This window comes from Dinoponera quadriceps, unplaced genomic scaffold, assembly GCF_001313825.1.
Source record: "Dinoponera quadriceps isolate SergipeBrazil2010 unplaced genomic scaffold, ASM131382v1 scaffold1782, whole genome shotgun sequence".
In the NCBI taxonomy this organism is placed as follows: Eukaryota; Metazoa; Arthropoda; class Insecta; order Hymenoptera; family Formicidae; genus Dinoponera; species Dinoponera quadriceps.
The window spans coordinates 1,408,643-1,431,702 of NW_014555947.1; the positions used below are offsets into that span (position 1 = coordinate 1,408,643).

General features: G+C 46.7%; 1 protein-coding gene across 5 annotated transcripts in view; it reads left to right on the plus strand.

Annotated features, from left to right (window-relative positions):
* Nucleotides 1-2,323: 2,323 nt before the first annotated feature.
* Nucleotides 2,324-23,060, plus strand: part of LOC106746037 — a 29,972-nt gene continuing 9,235 nt past the window's right edge. For 4 of the 5 annotated variants that reach the window (XM_014622161.1, XM_014622160.1, XM_014622164.1 and 1 more), the window contains exons 1-13: nt 2,324-2,460; nt 6,037-6,126; nt 6,391-6,813; nt 8,109-8,303; nt 8,612-8,833; nt 9,585-10,045; nt 10,854-12,133; nt 13,199-13,476; nt 14,007-14,102; nt 14,398-14,550; nt 15,253-15,615; nt 15,689-15,872; nt 17,205-22,699. In XM_014622161.1, the coding sequence (XP_014477647.1) occupies nt 2,455-2,460; nt 6,037-6,126; nt 6,391-6,813; nt 8,109-8,303; nt 8,612-8,833; nt 9,585-10,045; nt 10,854-12,133; nt 13,199-13,476; nt 14,007-14,102; nt 14,398-14,550; nt 15,253-15,615; nt 15,689-15,872; nt 17,205-22,699 (9,246 nt within the window). In that variant the 5' untranslated portion in view covers nt 2,324-2,454. The remainder of the gene's footprint in view (nt 2,461-6,036; nt 6,127-6,390; nt 6,814-8,108; nt 8,304-8,611; nt 8,834-9,584; nt 10,046-10,853; nt 12,134-13,198; nt 13,477-14,006; nt 14,103-14,397; nt 14,551-15,252; nt 15,616-15,688; nt 15,873-17,204; nt 22,700-23,060) is intronic. The other variant, XM_014622162.1, reaches the window with a different exon arrangement.

The window sequence follows — 23,060 nt, forward strand, 5'->3', positions numbered from 1 at the left end:
CTTCGTCCGGGCATTTTACCTGAATATTTACTTAATCCAAGTAAAATAATTATTACAATATTCCTTAGAAAATATTTACTTGAACGTAGCATTTTTTTTTCAGTGAAAGCGACTCATCGATCGAATTCGCATCGAAGGGGAATTCAACGATTGCGAAAAACTGCTGCTTCCGATTTAACGCAAAGTCCAAATAAATGCGCTGAGTTTGCAAAAAACGGGCGATCAAACGCGATTCGGTTGAAGGAAGCAAAATTTCTGGTTGTAAAAACTAAATTTGCTCGCGACCAAACTGGTTTCTCAGCGCGGATAGTGAAACAACTGCCATTGCGCGTGTGATGCGTACACATGTACAGATGGTCAAAGAGTACAATGCTAAGGAAAGTAAACTACGGGAAACTCTTGAAGCGATCGATGATGAATTAAGATGCTCTCGAAAGCCTAACGATATCTCCATCCTTAATCCGCTTGACGCGAAATCGCTTCGCAATTATGCCATAATGGCTTCGTGTAATGACACAGCACGCTGGCCCGACGTTGATATAGATACGTGGATACAAGGACGTGTTACGACATGCGCGGTTAATGGAGTCGGTAACAAAGTTCAACGCGGAGTGAACCGGACGACCACCGCTCTCGCGAAGATCTCCAAAGGTCTCACTGTTTTATATCGGACGCGCGTTAAGTGTATTTTTTCGAATCGCTTGCTTCCTCCGGGACGCCATTTCTAGGCAGAAAGTACAAGATCGGCGCGCAAAAGCGCGCCTACGCGCGAATCGTGGGAAGCGATTTGCATGCGATGACGCAATGAAGGCAGCGACAAATTATACATTATCCGAAGTGTTACCGGAGATTCTTACGCTCTATTTCGCCGTGACGTTTCGATACGCTGAGATCATTTTTCCATGTCTCGGGGGATAATGAGCATCGGACATTGCGAACGCTAGTTAAACTATGTGCGCGTTCTAATATGCTTTATTAATGGACTTCCATTACTCGTTAAATAAACGAAAATATAGTAATAAGTAGTAGTTTGTAATAACCAAAATACGGAACATCTCGACATGCGAACGTGTATCGATCTGAAAACAGCCTGGAGCAGTTTAATTTAATTATATATAGTAAATAGGATTTTGTACACATTGAGAAATGTATATGCGTTTAAAGCTGAATACTTTGTAGTAATAAATAAAGGGTTTATAGTTCTGTGTTTTTTAATTACACTAGCGTGTAATATAATGTGTTAAAATATATATTTATGTTAGAAATGATTGAAGTATCAAATCGGAGGTCAGGTTTTAGATAAAATTTGAAAAAAAATCGACAAGAACTATATAAACACAAATTTACTTTAAACACAAAACATAAAACTTTCGAAAATAACGAAAAATAATATTTGAAGTAACACATTGCTCAAGGGAGATCTGCGTAACGCTTAAGGTTGCAAAATAAATTGTACTCTCATAAGAACAAAATAATACGATAACAAATAATAATATAAAATAGTATATTACATAGCTGCGCAAAACTTCATTTTAACTAATTACACGTCACTTGGGTTTACTTAGTCACGATGGAGATTATTCAGAGAAAATTTCGAGATGCTCGAAAATTTATTCAATTGCTCTCAAATCATATATTTCTTTTCGTTAACCGTAATATTTTTCCGATTTTAATGAAAACCGGAAACTAGTATCTATTTTTAAAAGAAACATTTTGCGAACTTTTTCTCACATCGTTTCTCTCGTAATAAATATGTAAATGAAGGCTTAATAACGTTGAATAAACTGCCCTTCATTGCACTAAGAAAAATATCCGATCATATCTGATAAAATAGTCCAATTGGAAAATAACAAACAGATATATCCGATCAAGTGAACGTCCGATTATTTTCGTCATTTCATCCGATTAAGTCAGGTCCGATAAAAATTACAACGGATAAGGGGGATTAATTTTCCGATTAGGTTTTATCGGTAACTTCATCGGATACTTCATCGAATAAAAGTATATATCACTTGATCGGACGATAAAAATAACAATCGGACACGTCATTTAATTGGATGGAAATTTTTCTCCAAAAGTGTGCTCCCCTGTTTCGCCCTTTAAGTATCCGATTATGAAGGGAACCGAATGAAAAGAAAAAGGCCATTGTTGTCGACCAAAGAGAGATGTAGCTGGTTTTCTCTAACGTCTCGAGACACGCGCTCGCTCGCTCACACACGCGGCATCGCGATATATTTACGCGAACGGGGAGACTCCGACGAAACGATGGCAGCGGTCCAGCAGTCGCGTTACGGAAATAGATTTCGGTGTCGGCGGCGGGTATACGATGCAACGGCCGGTCGAGGAGCTAGCGAGCGAACGCCGCTGAAAAGCAGCCGGAGAGGCGACGGTGGCCAGTACCGTGTCGACCAGTTCCCGAGGAAAACCGGAAGAGTCACCCCGGCGAGGTCCCACATGAGCGTGAGTGCGATATGCCGTCCCACGAGTGCAACCCCCGGTGCATCTTCCGTCTCGGCTAAAGAGATACGTGAGAGAGCACACATAAGCCCGGCTATTTGCGGTCGTTCGCGCGCCGGGAGGTAACGGGTTCTATTCCGTCAGCGCCATTTGTTCTCCACCTCGGGCCTGCGTTGCTGAAGAGGTTGCTCGCGATAACCGCGATTTTCCGTCTGAATCGCGTCGACGAGCAGCCTTGCCCGGTAACGAGAATCGACCTAGTGGCGATCGAGCCGGGCGATGGTGTAATTCGAAGCCCTCTTGAATTTTCTCCGGCGTGACCGCCCGATGACTCGTCATCTCGGACGCGAATCCGTTTCTCCGATGAAATTGATCGCCGATGAATCCGGCCGTGATTCTCAAGGCGATCCCTCCGAATTCGGTTTCGTTTCAATACGCGAATCCGACGGTCTCTCGGCGCGCGCGAACGAATTTCTCGATACATAATTAGACGACTGGAGGACAAAGAACAGACTAGACTTGAAATATAAATAGAAGAGAGATCGTTTCAACGGGTGCATCGGAGATCCCAGTGCTTCGTCGAGAGCGGCGATATTCATTCAGCTGGTGAATCGCGAGATGATCGTTGCGCGCGAATTGTCTAAATCGGAGCTCTCGTGGTGCATCGACTCCTAGTGCGCGAATATCGGGACGTGTGTTTCGGTCGTTCCGTCCGTGGAACAGAATGCGGGTTGCAACATCGAGACGTTCAAGTGAGACACGTTCCGCGCGTTTCTCCGCGCTTACATGATGACACACGAGAACGAGTCCGCTCACTCGAGACGCGCGTCTCGCCAATAAGTGATGTCGCACGGAGAACAACGTGATCGGAGTGACTGTTGTTTATTAGAACGTGCAATGGCTGCGTTTGGCAAAAAAAGAAGTGAGAGCTCAGTGATCGTAAAAAATTTTCTGTAAATAATGGTCCGCTGAAATTTTTGTTACTTAAATGAGATGAAAAAGTAATATGCTAACAAGGTGTGAATATGTTAATGTAACATATATTTGTGTACTTTTTAACATATTCTCATGTTAAAGTAACACAAGTAATTTCAGTTATTTACACATTTATTATATACTGTTTGTTGATTACAGGAGGAAGAAAAATATAGTTATTTTCGGGGACAACAATGTCCTTTTTTTATTTTAACCACAAAAATATAATAGTAGCAAAAACAGTAGTAACTCTAGTAATATTTATTAGGAAAATAGTTCTTTTCTATTTTTATAGTTAAAATGAAAAAAGGATATTGTTGTCCACGGAAATAACTATATTTTTCTCTCAACGTGGAGTACTCTTTTAGATTCTTAATCAGTCCAGAAGAATATACTAATCAAGAGTGGTAATCATTCACTGAGCTACTTTTTCTGCTGAATACAAGCAATATCTATATTCCTCATCACTTTGCATTCGTCGGCCCCGCGATGTCGCGTTTCCCGACGCAGTCCGCCTATGCGGGTACCAGCGACTGATGGACATCACATAACGCGAGATAAAGGGAAATTCGTTTCTTACACCGATACATGTGAGAGTTACCAGCTCGTGGATTAACGTGTATTCGCGTTATCTCCCGCCTGTAAACTCGTAACTCCGGCTATGACATTTGCTTCCGGTTGAAAACCCCTCGTCTTTATTGCGCATCGGGCATATACCAACTATCGCTTGCTTATATTGAAACTGCGCGAAGTAAAAGCATAACGGTGACGAGCGGATTCTTCAATTCGCCCCGTTATCTGATATAAATCAATTCCGAGCGCTAATAAAACGCTCTATCTGAACGTGAAAGAAATTCGCGGACAGAAATTCTCGCGGATAAACTAGAAGTTGGACAATCTCCAAGTCGCGCGGGCGTACTCAACGAGAAATAGTTCCGCGACGTACGAGCCCGGTTTATACTCGTTGTAGTTTTTTTTCTCTTTCTACCTGATCTTGTCACACTTTGGGGCAACATTGCGAGCGGGCAGGAAGCGATAACCACAAGGAAAATAATTAATTTGCATCATGCGAGGGATCCATCGTTTTTCCGTTAGATTCCAGCTTGTAGAAAGTTGCCGATCTGTATACGATTCTCCCGCCACTCGAAACAGGAACAAAAGAAGGGCGGAGAAGGGCACACGTTCTAAAGATACGAACCTGACTCTAATTCGAGAATCTAATTCGCTTCCCGCAGCGTGATCGCGTTTCACTCTGTGTTCCTCTTTTTTTTTTGCTCGAATGACGCCAATTAATAACGTCCCACTTGACAAGTTCGCACGATGCATCGAGAGGAAGTGCAAACACGAAGAAATAGAACTTATCGCGAACGGGTGTCAAACCGAGACAATATTCTTGAAGTTTCTTTGTGTATTTAAGTCGTCCGTCGCTAATAACCCACGCCGCGAGTGATCACATTCTATCCGATGAAATATTTCGCGCAAAATCACAGATTTAAATCCGCCTCGTTCGATATTACTTCACGTGAGACATCCGCGACGTCGGCGCGTCACCCACGCCGTGGAAAAATAGTGTCGCGGCTCTGCTTTATTTCTAGAACGCGGAACAGTCTTTTTCCCCGGACGCAGAAATAGAGCCGGCCGCAACTTCCGGTACAGATCGCTCTGACGTCGCTGATGGCCACGGAGATGCATACCCGAGAAAAAACGGCGTTTGTGCCGAAACGATTCCTCGGGCTGTGCTCGTAAGCCATCCCAAGGTGCGACGACATCGATTCACACTTGGCACCGTTATGACGGTAGAACGTTGCCAAAGTTCCTCGGGATCGTTCTAGGCTTGGGGATTTAGCTTGGCGTTGCGTTGACTCTATTGTTTTTGCGCTGCGCGACAATTCAATCTACCTTGCAATTATTTTTTATTATATTTTGATAAAAAAATAATAATATTTATTTACGCGAAAACATCCTTTGGTTACAAAAATAGGCCTAATACTTATAGAATATAAAAAAATGAGCACTCAATAATCGTTACATTCAATGTTAAATTATAAATTAGTAGTAAAGTTAGTAAGTAAATTAGTAAATGCAAGCCATATATACGAAAAGGGAGAAGGAAGAAAAAAAATATATATATATATATGATTTGAATCAATTGATGAATTAATGGGTTAAACTAAAAATGATAGTAAGTGAATTTTTAAAGCCTGAAGAGCTGTTTCTCTGAAAAAATCCACCTCAGATTTTATTTCACTTATAATTATTTATAGTTTATACTGTCATACTTTCATATCTTTTACAATATTTCCTGAACTTTTTACTTCTTAAATTTCTTAAATTCTTCATTCTATGCAAAAGATTGGATTGTATCTGTATGGAGAGAATTTATTTTTACGCAATTTCCATTTTAGATAAGTAAGCTGTCGATGAAAATTATTTATGTTTCGTTACATATGTAAATATCATTGCCACGATGTGACTTGGCAATATCGCCCGTTGAAGCAGCACCGGCGGAGAGAGATCTTGAATAACAAATGTGACAAAGATGCACCGATACCACTTTCATTCGGAATGAAGAAATTCATCAAGAAAATTATTGTTCTTTTATAGAATTCGGGAGCTGAGAAATGGCGACCGATGGCCATATCGAATCCGTCCACCAAGCTACGGATGGCGAGGTCGATGCCCCACTGGGTGATGGTACGTCTTCCTCCATGTTTGACCTCACAATAGGTCATATTCCTTATCTATCTATCACCACCAATCCTGTCCATGATTGTATCTCTTCTCCATTTCGTCACGGAATACAATAAGGATAACCGATAGATCCACGATAGATAATTCTCTTCCGTAATTCACCTTCGCTTAATTCCGCAACAGACAAACTGATTCGCATTACGATACGTATGCATCTCATTTAAAGAAATTAATCGGCAAAATGTACAAAAACTTGTCGTACGAAAGGCTCAACAACAACAGCGGGAAATGGAGCAGCATCAACGCCGGCCGCCGACGCCTCCGAAGGCCCCGCCGCCGTCGCTCTCCGGGGACTGTGGTGACCCCGACTACGAGATCATCGAGTTTCCGACCCGACCGCAAGCCCAGAGATCCTCTACGACAACGACGACGACGATGATGCAGCCGTACGTGGGTAAGTGCGCCCTGTGCGGCACCGAGAACGTGTTCGCGCGCTGCGACACGTGCAACGAGAACTACTGCGAAGCCTGCGACGACATGAACCACAAGCACCCGAAGCGGAAGCACCATGTCCGACGGAGAATCCTGACGGACAACGCAAGCAGAAGCAGGCCGCCGTTACCGCCGAAGGGCGAGAACCTATTGAACCCGCCGGTGCCGCCGCCGCGAAGAAATCGCAAGACCACTCAGGTAGGCTGCGTCCTGGCCTAAAAAACTTCCGACTGCCCGTCGTCGATCTTCTTCCAGGCACCGCTCGTCGTTCTTTCAAAAGTCCTCGATGTTCCCCAGCGGTAACCCTCCCTTTCTCCCTCGCCGAGGATCGTTTTTCCGGGTCACTCGACGGAGATCAGGCTGGCAGTCGCTTGCGGCGTCCAAGTTTTTTCTATTTGCGATCGGCGATGACGGATGGCGCTGCTCGCGACTCAGGATGTCTCGGAGTGTTCGTCCCGTCGCTGACCTCGTCTCCGTCGAGTCGCTCTCGCCCCACGAGTCTCCACTACGTTGATGGTTAAGAGATTGTGAACGGCATATAGAGCTTTACCTCGAAACGTCACACCGAGGCAACGTTCCCAAGAGAGCGTTCTCGTCACACCACTGCCCTTATTGCTTAGAGCTTTCGTTGACATTGTTCTAAGATTCTCAGATTCTATTTTTTGCGCTCGCATATCTTATTGTACATATTGTTGTCGTTGTTTTTTTGTAATACACCATGTTACCGCAAAACACTGATGCCGTATTCACTAAACCCGTTCTCACATCCAGTCTCGACGCGATAGTCGCGGTAACGACGACGGCAGATCGGCCGTCGTCGTCGTCGTCGTCGTCACTGCCGACGTTGATGCCGGGCGTTTGTCGCACGATCGCGTTATCGCGGATTCACGTGGAGTGGTGAATATGGCAGGTTACGGTGAACACGGTGAACATGATGATCCTTCTCGCGCGTCAATCATGATACCTCATCGACGACGACGACGCCGCACTCTCTCTCTTTCTTTCTCTGTACCGTTACCAGACACTATCTCGACTTATTTTCACACTCGGTGCATCGCACTTCTTTTCAGCATACACACGCATTAGACGGGCTATCATCCAGCTGCTTTCACACCTACCACGCTCATGAAACAACAAACAATCTGATGGCGTGTTATTTGCGAGATTTTTTATTTGTAAAATATTGTCTTTTCTTCTTATTCTTGTTCTGCATACTTCGCACACCGATGACTGGACGAACCTGTTCTCACATACTTATCAGTCTGTTTGATTATTCCTCAGGTCGATGTTATTTCCTTTTTTTTTTGCAAGAATTTGTTTCTAGAGGCGCTTTATCGTCCGACATGTCGATTCCACCTGACCTTGTTTCTCGTTGATAATACCGATACCGACGCAGTCTCGCGCGAACGAACCACCATCTACGGTCCTCGACGACACTCCGAGCGCTGTTCCTCCATCCACGATATGCAATTAAGTCAAGCTTTCGCGCTTAGGCTAAATCGGCGCTAGCCAAAGGATCCGCGCAACTACCTTTGCTCGATAAGGTCGGCAGCTTGAAACGCAACTTCTCCAACGCGAAGCCGTTCTCCACGGCGCCAGACTCGAGAGTGTCCAAGTCCACGAATATCTTAAACACGTCTTCCACAGACGCCATAGGATCAGGGACGGACAAGATGTCCACTCTGCAGGTGAGAAATGACGTTAAGTATAAAAAATACCAACGTCCTTTAATGAACGTTCTTTAATCGAGTCTGAAAGATTTCGAAAATTTCAAGATATTATGTATTTATTTATTTATGGATAAAAAAAGTGTACGAGTATCTCTAAAGAATATTTTTCCGGCTCACTTTGTATATATTTTATCAAAGGACATCGCAGGATGAGAAATCGAATTGTTCGTCTACTGAATGATGCCGCGCAGCAATTATTCGCAATATCCAGATTATGCCCGCGATAATCTCGCAATATTCATGGCATTCGAATGACAAATTTTTAGGAGAGATACAGAAAATACCAGGAGGCGATGAGGGCGCAGGACGCGAGCAGGCGACGACATCCGTCGTCCGACACCTCGAGAGACACCTTGGGCGGGAGACCGCTCAACGTAGGCAGCCCGGCACCGCCGCTTCCACCTCCGCCGCCACCCAGAGCTATGATACAATCAGCCAGTGTCTGCGACCTGTCGGCCGCTCACATGTGGAACCCTGGAATGCACCAGGTACTCCTTCGCGGCACTTCAACCTTAATTTCATCCTTCCATATTACCAGTATTTATCAATTTAATTTCTACGATATTAGGAGTCATTCAACAATTACATTATAATACGAAAGGGAAGGGGGGTCTGTTAGCTTGCGATGACAGGAAGGGAGAGGCCACGAAACGTCACATTAGATGGCATAACTTGTAAATATAAACGCACGTGGTTTTATTCGTAACGCATTTGGTTACATGTGGTGAACATTTCTTAATTTTGATACGGTTTAATAATCAAAATGCTGATTTTTAAATATTTAATTTCTTTTTAATACAACTTTCCACTAATCAAAATTATAAAATAAAGTAATTAATTTGACATTATATGACTGAAAGTTGTTTGTATTTTAGAAAGAAATAATAACGTCTAATCTAATCATTATTACCCACAATATGTGTGATTACAAGCTAGATTTTTTATTCTGTGTGTCAGCGGGTGGAGGTAACTCTACATGTCATGTAATATTGGAAGAAGGCACAAAAGGCACTTTGTGACGAAATTGTGAGGAAGAGGAGTAAAAAATAAAAATTTAACGTGACGTAATTGTTGAATAACTCCTTATCGGCTTTTGATTATTTTAATTTTGTTCCATTATTAGTTTTATCATCATTATTGGTTTCACCACTATGGTCTTTCAATTTACGATGCAATAAAAGTAACGAAATTAAATAAGGAAAGAAATAGATTAAGAACAAAGTGACAAAAATGCTTCAGGCTCAATCGATAGCGCACTTAGGGCCCGGAGGTATACCGATGTGGTGCCCGCCGATGAACTCCTGGGACATGTCGATGAGAGGTTCCACCTTGAGTCTGCATCATCCGAACATGTGGGGTTACCCTATTGGCTATCCGCCGGCGCAGATGCTGCCAACGCATTATCCAGGATCTCTTTCGCGACCGCATAGCCCGGTCAGAAGCGTAAAGTCCAGCCGAAGGTCGAAAGCAGCGTCTCCATCTCCCAGTCTCAAGTCCCGAAAATCCTTCGTCTCACGATCACGGTCAAGAATTTCGCCGGGTTCGCCGTCGGACGCGAGCTCGGAGGACTCCGGCGAGTCCGATTTTGACGACAGACTCTCGCGAGGATCCAGACGCGGCAGCGTATCCAGAAGCATACGACAGCGAAGCTACCACGACGATGATGGCACGAGGAGTCTCTTATCTAGAAATCGGCGAGAGTAAGTGAACACGTAGAATAGAATAGAATCAACTTTATCATAACCTGGGAGAACTTCTGTGAGAGCAACAATTATAATATATGATAGAGATAAGGATACAGACAATCGTCGCAAAGAAACATACGGAAATGGAAGGAAAACAATACGAGAACAATAGAAGGATAACAGAATTTTTATCACGACGCATTCGAGATATATATTTAGGAAATATTGCACGGGAGAGAAATTTTTCGCAGAATTGTTTTTGTTATTATAGTAACATCAAAAAAGTTTGTTACGAAGAAACAATAATCTTGCTGTTGTAGCAAAACGTCGTTGCCACAGCAATAAAATTTAGCTGGTATAATTAGCAATTAATACTTTTAACAAATCTTTTTGCTGTTATTATAGTAACAAGTAATTTTCAGTGCCAGCAAACAATTTTTCTCCGTGAAATATCAAATTGTTATTTTAAGAATTGTAACGTAATCGAGGCTAATAATGAAGGCGGAAGAAACATCTTGTACAATTTTACCTGTATAATAATATTTGTACGAACCGTTATTATTCTTCAAGAGCACTCGATTTTCTCATAAAGCCCGAGATATAAAAGTAATTCAATCCTTAAAATATAATATCTCATTTGTGACATTTAATATTTTACATGTATATTTAACGTAATTTAATATTTTTGTTGAATTTCGTTAATAGACGAATAAACGAGTGAATTTTAAGAAAATCGTGGCACTTCGTCGGTGCTTCAACTCGCGCGCTCGCGTATCTCGTTGCGTAAATCGCGCTTACCCGTGCCGTACGGTCGATCTTTCAGAAGACTGGTGTCCGAGGAGAGACTGACGAGCGCCGAAGATCAATGGTCCGAGAGTGCGTCCGGCAGACGATACCCGACGTCGTCGCGCAACCATGACGAGCTCAATAAGAACAACAACACTGTTGCCTCCGGACGGCGGTACAGTTACGAGGACCGCTCGGCTCCCAAGGCGGATCCTCGACTGGATCACGTTCCGTGCGTGACTTATCGCGACCGCCGAAGACGCAGCACCGACGAGGAATCATCCGATCGGAAGGTAAACGCGCTCGGACGAGCGCGGCTGCCGAGCTCGCCCGACGATCGTTTCGAGAGAATGGAGAACGCCTCGAAGAGAGCGTCGTCTCTCCGGAGGGACGTAGCACTGGAGGATCTGGAGCGACCCTCCGCCCGTCACGACTCCCGCAGATCGTCCTTCGACAGCGACCCTCAGACTGGGAAAACGTCCTCGCGAGACGTGACTTCCCCGAAGAGAATGCCTGCGGAGCGAGCGCGTCTTTTGGGGGCACAGTCTCCCCAGAGAGGACTGATTAGAGACGAGAAAAAGGACGAGATTGAGTCACGCTTGGTCAAGAGGGAACAGCACGATGTCTCGCGTGACCGCGAGGTCTTCGCCAGTAGAATTTCATCCCAACGAAGGGACGACGACCTGGACAGGACCTCCGCTAAGCGGTCCTTCTTCGAGTCCGACAATCAGAGGAAAACACCGAAGGAGACGCCGACGGGAAAACAAAGGGACGAGCAACGGGATTCACTCAGGACCACCGGCGATCTTCAAGTTGTAGAGCGTCAACGTTCAATCGAGAAGGATCAACGAGCCCGGGACTCGAACGGAATCGTCAACGCTCAGCAGAAGCGACAAGACGATGCTGATATCAGGCGACGGGAAATGAGGAGATCTCAGTCCCAAGAGGACGCGAAAGTTACGAAGACGACAACGGGCGCGATTGAGAGCGCGTCGTCGAGGAGAATTCCTGCGAACGAGCTGGCGAATCCGATGGAGATACCGAAGGAGGAGTGGGCTTGCGAACACTGCACCTTCATCAACAAGATCAACGATCGCGTCTGCGTGGTATGCTGTAAAACGAAGAGCAGCGCGTTGCCGCCGAGCAAGCTGGACGATCTCGTGGTAGCCGCCGAGCCCGTTGTACCTCAAACGCGAGCCAAAAGTACCGAATCGAGCGGCGTCGGCGATCCCGCTCCCGATCTTGAGAAAAGGACCAAACTGCTGAAGATCTCGAACAGCGAGGGAAGCGGCGACAGCGGATCCGTCAAGAACAAAGGTAGACCGAGGCGCAAAATCAGCTTTTCCTTCGGTACCAAGTTGCCCAAGTGACCGGGTCACCCGTCGTGTGTCGTGTTCCCGGCGCGATCTGTGTGATTCGCGCACCCCGTCCGCCTGTTTCCGTCCCGAAATGCGACCAGCTCGGATTATTTGTTCGTACATCTTTTTTTTGGGTCTCTCTCCCTCTCTCTCTCCCTCCCTCTCTCTCTTTCTGTTTTCTTTTTTTCTTTTTGTTCTCGTTCTTTGTCTCCTGTCTCTTCTTTTTTTATTACGTGTTTTCAAAGCGGCGAGCCGCGCAGAAATGATGGTTGTTCTGCTTCCTTTCGATGTATTGGATCTTGGATGAATAATAAAGAGACCACGAGGAAAACTGTTTCGTACACGCCCAAACAACGACACCAAATGCATAGTCGTATTTGAAATTCGGCCATCTTCTGCGTGCGTCCGCGAGCCACTATATTATTCATTCAAGAAGCGGCGGTTTCAAGCACGAGCGTGCATTTGGCGCGTGTTCCTTTATTCCGCGGCCAGCCATCGATGACCGAGATCAACGGTTGGACAGTCCGGAAAATATTAAAACGCGTCTACGGCGGGAGATTGCTGCGTAATCGAAAATGTCGCGCAAGTGGTTAATGAAATTCATGATGATATTTGTTCTTTTCACGAACGAACTGCCGATCGAGATCTGTTCACGAATTATTAATTTCGTCACATCCCGTTGTTAACGCACGTTAAAGTTATGAGTATTTGTGCTCGCGATAATTATCAGTAGTATGGCGCGAGCATCTTCCATTTTTATTTCTTTCGTTTTCAAAAGCGAGGGTATCGTAAATGTACGCTCGTAGATGACCTTGAAAATGATAATATAAATATATCAAGACTCTTTCTCACAAACTTTTCTGCGTGATAATCGCTCAAGTTGTCACTTATAAAAAGATTGTAGTCTTCCCGAATGAAATAATTTGTCAATCGAATTATTGGTTTATTTATCTACTTACTTATCCACGGGGTAGTTTTTTACACAATTAAAAAAAGAATTATAGGAAAAATTTGTGATTTGCAGACACACTTGTTCCAGACGATGATCCTTCCGTAGAAAACATGAAAAGCACAGTCGAAGCCACCACAGCTATGCAGACAGATGATATTTCGACATTACCGGTCGTTGAGGATTCATTGTCGGAAACACCATCCTCGAAACTGGTGTGTTCTGCAAATGCCAGTACCTCGAAGATGGATGTCAACGAAATGCTGTATCGGGAAAATGTTCGAGGGCAATTTGTCAAGAGTCATTCTATATCTACGGGGACGTCCCCACCGCCACAGAGTATCTCGACGCAAGTAAGAGAATAAGACAATAATTTACAATCAGAAAATGTTCCATGAATAAAAATACTTGATACGCTGATTAATTGGCAAAAATTAAATATGTTAAAAGAAAAATTATATTAAAGGGAGTAAAATATTCCTTTTATTTTTATTATATATTTTATTAATGGAAGGTTATCTCTTTGATGTATAATGTTGAAAAATAAGAGATGCAAAAGCAAAAAAAATATACAAATGTATTAATCACGAGAACGCAAAGAAGAAAAATATTCATGAGAACACAAAAAGAAGAGAAGGAAAAGGACGTCACGAGAATAAATTTAAATGATTAATAACGGCTTGTTTAAAAGAAGACAGTGTGACATGTGGTAAATATCAATAATGGTATTGAGATTGTTCGCAAGTATTGCTTAAACCACGTTTAAATCCACCATAAAGCCCGATGAATGTGGAGAAGAAAGTTTCTGAGAGGCCTAACAGGAACATTAAATTTAAATAATGCAATTTTAAGTAAAGCATATATTCTATAAGAAATATTCCAGACGTACGAATATCTTCCGGTGAGAGGTACTCTCGGGAGGTCCGCGTCGGTGGCGACGTCCAAGAGTTACTTGTATTACGACGACAGCGACGGAGAGGTGAGCAAAAAGTCACAGTCGAATTAAGAGCGAAAGCTGAAAATATATAATTGGTAAAATAATTACGATCAGTGTTCTTATCCGCGTTTAAATTAATGTTCGTTACACTCCGTAACGAAAAATACAAAAGAAGTTCCGTCATTGCACTTCGAGAACGGACCCTGTAAAAGAGAGCCTGTAGAAATCGGCGGGTTCGTTCGTGAAGATGTCTGATAGTGAGACACCCTCTGGGTGAGGACACGATCGGCGTACATTTCACGCGTTCTGGTAAAAAGAGGCGGAGCGTTTGTTCCAGGAGCAGCGGGAACTCGCGAATAGTCCCGATCTGTATCCGCGAGCTATGTTCCAAGAGCCGTACTTGCAGCAACTGGTAGCCGGCCAAGGCAGGGAACAACGGACCAGAAGAAACTCCATCGATTCGTCGTCCCATCTCTATTACCGTTCCAGGGTAAACTTAAGCTTGCCTCGAACTAAGCCTCGCGGATTTTCCGCCACACATTTTCTCATCGCCACCTCTAATGCACTCCAACCCTGATCCGACGCATTAGTTAGCCTCGGTGTGAACGTAGGCAGGATGATATTCTTCTCTTTTTTTTTAGCACCACCCAACCGCTCACCCGAGCGACCCGAGCCGAAATTTTGGCCCTACATTAAGTCTGCTTGGTTTTTCGTTGAGCTCTTCAAGCGAAGAAATAACTTTTCATCTTTAATATGAAAGGAGCATTAATAATGCTCCTTTGATGCTATAAAGAGAATTTAGATCTCCCAGGGGGAAATTTAAAATTCCGTATTAAGTGGAAAAAACGGAAATAACCCCCCATTTGTAGCATCAAAGGGAGCACAATAGAAGACCTTAGAAGACATAATGTAGAACTAAATAGATTTAATGTAGAATTGAAATTTCTATTCGGGAGACGCTCGCTCGTGTAATCGTTATGCTTACTCACACGACACGTTCTTGCAGCTAAGCACGGCTCTAATATTAATCTGGACGTATAGAGATAATCGACGACGACGACGACAACGAGACTCCCTCGCGATTGTGACTAGCTGTGTAGATCACCACAAGTAATACCGTACACCGATCTCCGCAATCCTCCGCGTCGTTCTCGATGACGATCGCCAATGGTGGTATACCTTTGCGTTTCAGGAACCGAGCCAGCCGAGATACACGGAGGTGGCCTCTAGTTCCGCTCAACAGAGTATCTCCACGTTGACGCGTCAAGGGTTGGAGGTGGTGGAGCTGCTGCGCGACGCTGAGAGGCAGGGTTTTACCACCGACGACGTTCAAATGGCTTTGGCGCAGGGTGCGGCGAACCCTCTCGAATGGCTGAGGACGCAGTGGCCGCATCTGGTGGAGACGGTGCAGGTGTTGGTGAGCGCGCAGGGCAAGGAGCTCAAGGAGAATACCGTCGGCGTCCTCTCGCCGGCCGAAGCAAAAGAAGCACTGCGAACGGTCAAAGGCGACGTTTGGAACGCCGTCGCCACTGCCATTCGACGCAGGCAGCGCAAGGTGTGTGCTAAGGCGAACCGTGATTTTCACTAGTCATCACCTCCGCTAATTCTCGACACCTCTTCTTCGACAGTGCGAACAAATCATGGCGAAGGGAAACTTCGCGCTGGCGGATGTCGTAAAAGCTCTGGATAATAATGCCGGCGTCGAGGACGCGACTTTGCTTGAGCTGCAACGGAATCAGCTCAAGCCTTTTTTAATGAGGATCTGGGGTCCTCCGGTCGGGGTGGAGAACGACGAGGCTGCACCGCACGAAGGTCAGTGGATGTCATACGTTATTTGAGGAGAGGGTAGGGTGGACTGAGTGTTATATTAGCTTAGAGAAAAAATATTCAGAAGATCGTTAAAAAGGAAAGAGACGAAGAAACGATTCATTTGACTTGATGAGGTTGTAAGGAGTTTAGTGTCGTATTTTCAGTGGCTCAAGAGAGCTACTCATAAATTTAGTACGAAGTTAAGGTAAACATATATACATAATATTATACACACAAATACGAAAATATTATTTTCTCTTTTTTTTTATTAATACTATACTTATGCATCAGTTAATCTATCTAACAGAGATGCACAGATAATAGAAAGGAATATATACCCAGCGAAAAGTGATTTTCGATTTGACGTCGATTCAACGTTCATTTCTCGCTGGATAAGTGTTTAAATATATATATATATATATTTTTTTTTTTTGTGCATTACTAAAAGTTATGATCTTTACACCGCTATACTTTCAAAATAAAGTGGTCAATAATTCTGATATCTGTATTATGTATAAAGTTTGTATATTAATTTTATTTAATTTTAATAGTTAGTTTTTCATCGAAATTTTATTTAGTTTGGAAGATATTAAAAATAGAAATTAAAAATAGCACGCTAGTTTCAAAGAACACGTATAGAAAATGCCAATTTGTTGCCAATTTAGTTGTAAATATCTCGAATGGTCAATCTTTTTCTAATTGCACAAACAGTGAGATAATATTTTAATGTAGTGCAAGTTTCGACGAATTCTTATTAAACTTTTTTCACCTTACAACCTCTCTCCTTATAAATGGCCGGAGAAATGACGATTCAACTTGACATTCGTTATTATATATCGCATAGTCTTTCGCAAAGAAAAATTTTCTTTCTTAACGAGTAAAATGGAAAAGTATATTGAGAGAAAAAATACGTAAAGAAATATTTATGCGGTGGGTATTTATAATATATTTACTTAGATTTCTTTCCCTAAATTCTTTTATTTAAGTGGAATAAATAACTGCTTTTGTGCCAAGCAAATTTAAGAAAATTTTTTCATTTGGAAAAAATTTCTCCTAGTGTGAAAATATATATATTGGCATAACCAAATATATTATCAGCGCCCACCGAATAAATATTTTTGATCTTTTAGATATGTTTTCTCTCAGCGTATAATCTTGCGGGATTCTTTCTCAATATTCATGTGCGCAAATACGAACCGCCGAATCTTGACAGTTGCAGTGCAACTGAGATTACTGATCAATTTGAGAGTTTGCGCGAATTTAACACGAGTATTGCTCGGAGTGGCGACGGTGATGATCATCGATCATGCACCACCACTTTCTTATCTGCCGCAGACGCAGCGGGTGCGGCCGACGGCCGGGCGGGGTTGGAGCAAGTACCGAATGTGTCCGATACGGAGGCGAAGAAGCAGGTAATGTCACCAATAGTTGATCATTTCGTGGCGTTGCAGGCCGACTTTCAAAAGCAACTGGCGGCCCTCCGAGAACTGACTGATAACTGGCGACACGAGAAAGACCCCCCGTACGAATTGGGTAGTAAGTCTGATAATCTGTACGACCACTCCGACGACGGTAACACTGTTCTAATCGATACAAATCTGGTACCAAGGGCCGTAAAAGCGCTCGACGTAGCAGAGACGGGCAGTTTAGTCGCGCGGCAAAGACAGACGACCGTAGATACTCGAGAAGACGCGAAACGCCCGTTGAACGCCACGTCAGCCGACGATCCGGAGCGATCCGGAGACGCTGCTTCGATCTCCACGGAGATACCCGCGAAAGCGACGCTCGACGATCTCGCGAACGCGCCGTCGGCCGGCGAAGAGAGCGCGGCGGAATCAGCTGAGCGCTCCGCGAGAAACGACCGGACCGATCGCGCGATCATCGGCGAGAGAACGTCGCCGAACGACGTTACCGATCTTCCCCAGCTCGGCCATCGGGCGAGTGAGAACATTGACGTCGAAGCGAGGCGCTCGCTTGAGGGCGGTGAGAACGACGGTGAGACGCGCGTCGACGCGGCGACGACAGTATCGATTGACGAAGCCGCGAAGCCGACGGAGAAAGAAGTCACGAGCCTTTCAGCGTTACTGGGAGAAGAAGAACGGTCGTCGGCGAATAATGCTGAAGCGTCCTCCACGTCGGCCGAAACTTCCGCGCTCGACGCGACGGAACCAGGTCGGTCCTCTCCTCGCCGGGAAACTTGGAGCACCGTCGAATCACGTAATATAGCGGGACAGAGCACTACGGCAGAGAACAACGAGACGCTCGTTGAAGTTGGGAAGACCGCGGAATCAAGCGGAGAAGCACTTGGGGCGCGAGGCTCTAGTGCTCCCGAACGAGTCGACGTATCGTCCTCAACCGTCGTCGACGCGACGAGGCCTGACGACGCGAAGCCTAAGGAAGGACCGATGGATCGACAGATCTCAATATCCACTGCCGGACAGAAGGACGAGTCACGCGTCGCGACGATCGAGGCTCTCATGTCGATCGCTCTGAGATCGCTCCCAGAGCAGTTCCTGACGCCCTTCGTCGCGGCCATGCAGATGTTGTCGCCGGGAAAATTAGTGGAAGGCGACCCGACGTCCGACGTGGAGCTCATGAACCGACTGAACACCCTGCGCAGCATGAAAGTCGCATCGGCGATCGTCATCCCGAGAAGTCCCGTTGACGAAGAGGCACATCCCGCTGCGAGCAAAACGGACGGATCGAAGAGGACTATCGACAACAAGGAGAAATCGAAAGCCCCGGATCCTCGGTTGCTGGCGAGATGCAGCGTTCCGGACATTAGGCAGCAGCAGGACGTCAGATCGGTACGTACAGACTCGAGCGAGCTTGACGCTTCACGAACTAACGCCGCGACGACCCGGCTCTCGGTGGACTCACGGTTAATCGACGGAGACGTCTCCGACGAAGCGTTGGCCACGAACGAAACGAAGGGGCTCACGGTCGAAGTGTCGCGAGCAGACGTCGTCGCGGAGAAGGTACAGTCGCGCGAGAGTCCTCGAGAGATGATTCTCGCTGTGGAAAATAACGGTCGAGAGGCTCCCGTCGAGACGACAGCGAGATCGCTCGGGGAGGCGAGCGAGACTCCGGGCGAATCGTTAAGAGCATCATCCCCGACACAGCCTAAGATCATCCGGGAGCTGCTTGTAACCAACGGTGTATTGACGCAATCATTGACCGACGCGTCATCATCGTCATCATCAAAGGAAGCGAGAAACTCTTCCGTCGCAAATAACGCATCCGTAGTCATTGAGCCGCTTCCGCAGGTCGATTCGTCGCGAGACGAAGTTTCATTCACAGTCATGAACGATCCTAATGCGGGAGAACCCGATCTTCAGCCGCAATCGATAGCCGCAGGAACAACGGACCCCCGCCGAGATCCTTCGATTAATCCGATAATAACGGGCGCGGGTAAGGCGCTACTTGAGAATACGCGCGACGCCGATGCGAAGATCCCTGACGTCGCGTCCGGCAGCGCGTCCTTAGAAGTGCCCGAGACTACCATCTCGTGCGCAGATACAACGTGCGACAAAAACGAGGCGAGACCGGTCGAAAATGCGCTGCACGTTTCGGAAAAAGTAGAGCAGACGATTTCGGTGGCGTATCGCGTTCCCGGCGATAAAAATGAAAGCACGTCGGGGAAGAACGTGCTGCCCGGGCGAAATGCAGCCGATAATTTATCCATTGTCCGCTTGCAAATCGATGAGAGTATCCCGCCGATACTGATGCACGCTCCAGTTGTGGTGAATTCGAGCAATTTGAAAGGGCCAATCGCGCCATCCGCCTCGGCGAGTTCCGCGACGTTCGATCGCGCATCGAGCGCTGGTGGGTTTCCGGAAGCTGCGAAGAATGATCCACCAGGCGGAGAGTCGGCCGTCGATCGACGAGCGATCACGCACGATCGCTCGATGCGACAGACACCCGACGAATCAGAAATCATCGTCCACAGCGAAACGTCGGGAAAGGAGGTCGCGGGGATCTCAGAAAGCGGCAAAATGGATCTCGTCGACCACCGTGAAGGTTCAAGCCGCGTCATCGACGTGCTCTCGTCTGCCAACCAATTCCTCCACGCGAACATCCGTGAATTAACGGATACCAATAACAACGCGGCGGGCAACGCGATTTCTCGAAGATGTGTCGCAAGTACTATCGACTCGGTCGGAGTTATTCCCGTCGGCCGGACCGAGAAACTGGGAAACGAGGTTTCCCTATGTAGCGCCGACCACGGCAAACGAGACGCGCCACGGGCGAGGAGAAGTATCCTGCAAGCGCTCAAGGAGAACCTTAACGTATTCTTCGCGTCGCAGAGCGAAGGGAGGAGCGTCGCTGCGACGGTTAACGAGCAGCCCTCGAGCCCCGTCACAACGAATATCGGCGACGTGACTTCAGAAGTAGCCGACACCTTCGAGATCACGATATCGGAGTCGGCCGCGATAACGGTGAACGACTGCGCGCCGATCACCGTGAACGTCGCCGAGTGTCGCCGAGGAGGAGGAAGTATCGGAGATGTCGATGCGATCGCGGCCCATCCTTCGTTAGGAAACGAAGTCGCGAGTAACGAACCGGCCGAATCCAAATTGCCAGGTAACGAATCGGCGGAAGCGAAGAGTCAAGGTCGTAAGAGCGTGATCGCGAGGCCCGTCGTAAAACCGAGATCCAGATCTCCGCTGAAAAAAGTCGTCCGCAGGAGATCGCCCGTTAAAGTGGTGAGAAAGTCCATCTTCCCGAGGAAGAATCCCGCGCAGGTCAGCATGAGTCCTAACAGCGCGGCCATCACGAGAGCGAGGGAGACGGCCACCGAGATCGCGGAAAAGTCGAGTCCGTTGCAATGGAGGAACGATCAGCCGCGAACTCGGAGGCCCACGAGATCCGCGTGTATCTCGAACGAGAAACGGGCAGACGGTAAAGGCAAACAGCCGATGGCCGACAGCAACGCGCGGAAAACCGCGGGAGATGTCAAGCCAACTGATCGCGTCTCCACATTTGGCAGAAAGAAAACGTCGATAACCGTGAACAGAATTAAGGAACAGGAATCACAAGGTAAATCGTTCGTTATGAAGAAAGAGAATGACAACAATTCGGTGGGGCAGAAATCTGAAGATATCGGAATGAAAAAGAGCGAAACTACTCCGAGTGAAAAATCGAGGAGGTCAAAAGTTACAGGGACTTCCAAAAATCAAGAGGTGAAGAAGACTACGCTTCGCGAAGCGGAAGCGAGGACCCCGCGAAATAATGATGTGCCAGTGAACGTCACTTTGACGAATAAAATTCCAGGTAATTCCAAAACAACTCTGCCGTCAAAAATACCCGTCTTGATGCATCGGAAGATCGGTCAATTGACAGATCAAACACCCTTGTTAGACAGCCCTAAGAAAAGTCTAAAGGACATGTCATTCTTGAAGAACGTTTCGACCAAATTACCGGTTGCTTCGCAGGTTACTTCTAGGTTAACTCTGAAGATACAGAATAAAGTATCGAGCACCTCGGTCACGCGGACGCCTCAAGTCAAGGATCATTCGGCCAGTGATGAGAGTAAATCTGACAACGCGAGCCCGATCGAAGAAACGACAGGGAACGCACGAGACCGGCAGACTCCGGAGGAGAATCGGCCAGAAGAGAGCGACGGAAAACCGAAAGCCGTCGAAGAGCCGAAAGTCCAATTGACGGGATGGAAGTTGGACGAGAATTCACGAGTAGTGGAATCGACGCGCAACGAGCTGTCCACAACGAATCTTGACGGACAAACGGAAGTGGTTGACGACGCGACTGAGGGAAGCTCCGACGCTCTCAGCTCCGAGGAGGACGAAGACACCGGAACGGCGCGTTACATCTCTGATGCTAACTCGAGGGACAGTTCCGCCGAGGAGTTTACAGATGCGGAATTGTTGCTGGGGAAAACCTTGAGTGAGATAAGATCCGAAATATCGGAGGGAGAAGAGGAGGATGAAGAGGAAAGGAGCGGGTCCGAGGAAAGCGAGGACATCGCTTATTCTTATGAGACGGAAAGCCACGATCCGAGCGACGAGTCGTCCGCAGGTTCGGCCGATAAACGCGAGCAGATTGTCTCAAGCGAACTAGAGGACTCAGTCGAGGAAGATCTGTACGAGGAGCTGCCGTCTGAGGGGGAAGAGGCGAGTGGGCAACTCGAAATGGAAACGAAGTCGAACAAAGGACCTAGGACGAAGGAGGAAACGGTCGACGACGTGTCCCTCGACGAAGTGGACGAGCCTTCTTCCCGCATCCCACGCGAAACGGAAAGCAAGGTCGAGGTAATGGCAGAAGGTGAAACGAACAAAGTGGAGTCGTTGACGGAAACTACCGTTTCACCTGTGGAATCGACACGGCCGGAAGCTACGAGAGTGGAAGTCGACAAAAAGATACCACCGGGGCTTCCCGGAGGCCTCGAGGTTGTGGATTATAACATTCCCGTGAAGGCACTTCCGACGAAATTCGAGCGGCCAGAGGAAGACGTCCGGTCGCTGGAGACCAGCTCGAAGGAGAAAGAGACGAAGCACGAGGGCAAAATCGAACAGGAGGCTCAAAAACAAGTCCCGGTCGTGCAGAACGGCGCGACGAAGCCGCCGAAAGTCGCGAGCGTGAAGCGTTCCAAGATGATAATAGGCCGAAGGGCGAGCACGGGCAGCAGAGGGCTGAAAAGCAAGAGGGACGACTCGCCGAAGGGATTGGATCGCCCGGGTGCGCCTCGGAAGCGATTCTCCCTCGTGGCCAGCTGCATTCGCCGGTTCGAGAGCGAAGAAAACGATCCGGACAAGACCAAGATCGCTCGTCGGCGCGACGACACACGGGGATCTCCCAAAACGGAGCGGGAGGTCAGTAGTAGACGAGAGCTGCCGGATTATCCATCACGAGAAAGAGGGAGAAAGAGAGAGAGAGAGAGAGAGACTAGACGCGCGCGTTGTTTGCCAAAAAGCGAGAGAAAACAAATCCAATGAAGTCGTCTTCACGCACAACGGACTCATGCGACGAACCGACCCCGGCCGACTTTTCGTTGGCCGGTCAATGTCTACAAACGACTGTCGGGATGCCGGACGGCAAGCGAAAGTCGAACGAAAGCGAACACTCGTCGAACGGCTGAGCAAACTCCCTCGAGATACCTTTTGTTCGTTGATTGCCGATAATGTAATGTTCAATCGCGATATAACGGGTGCGTTAGGAACTAATGTGCCGGGC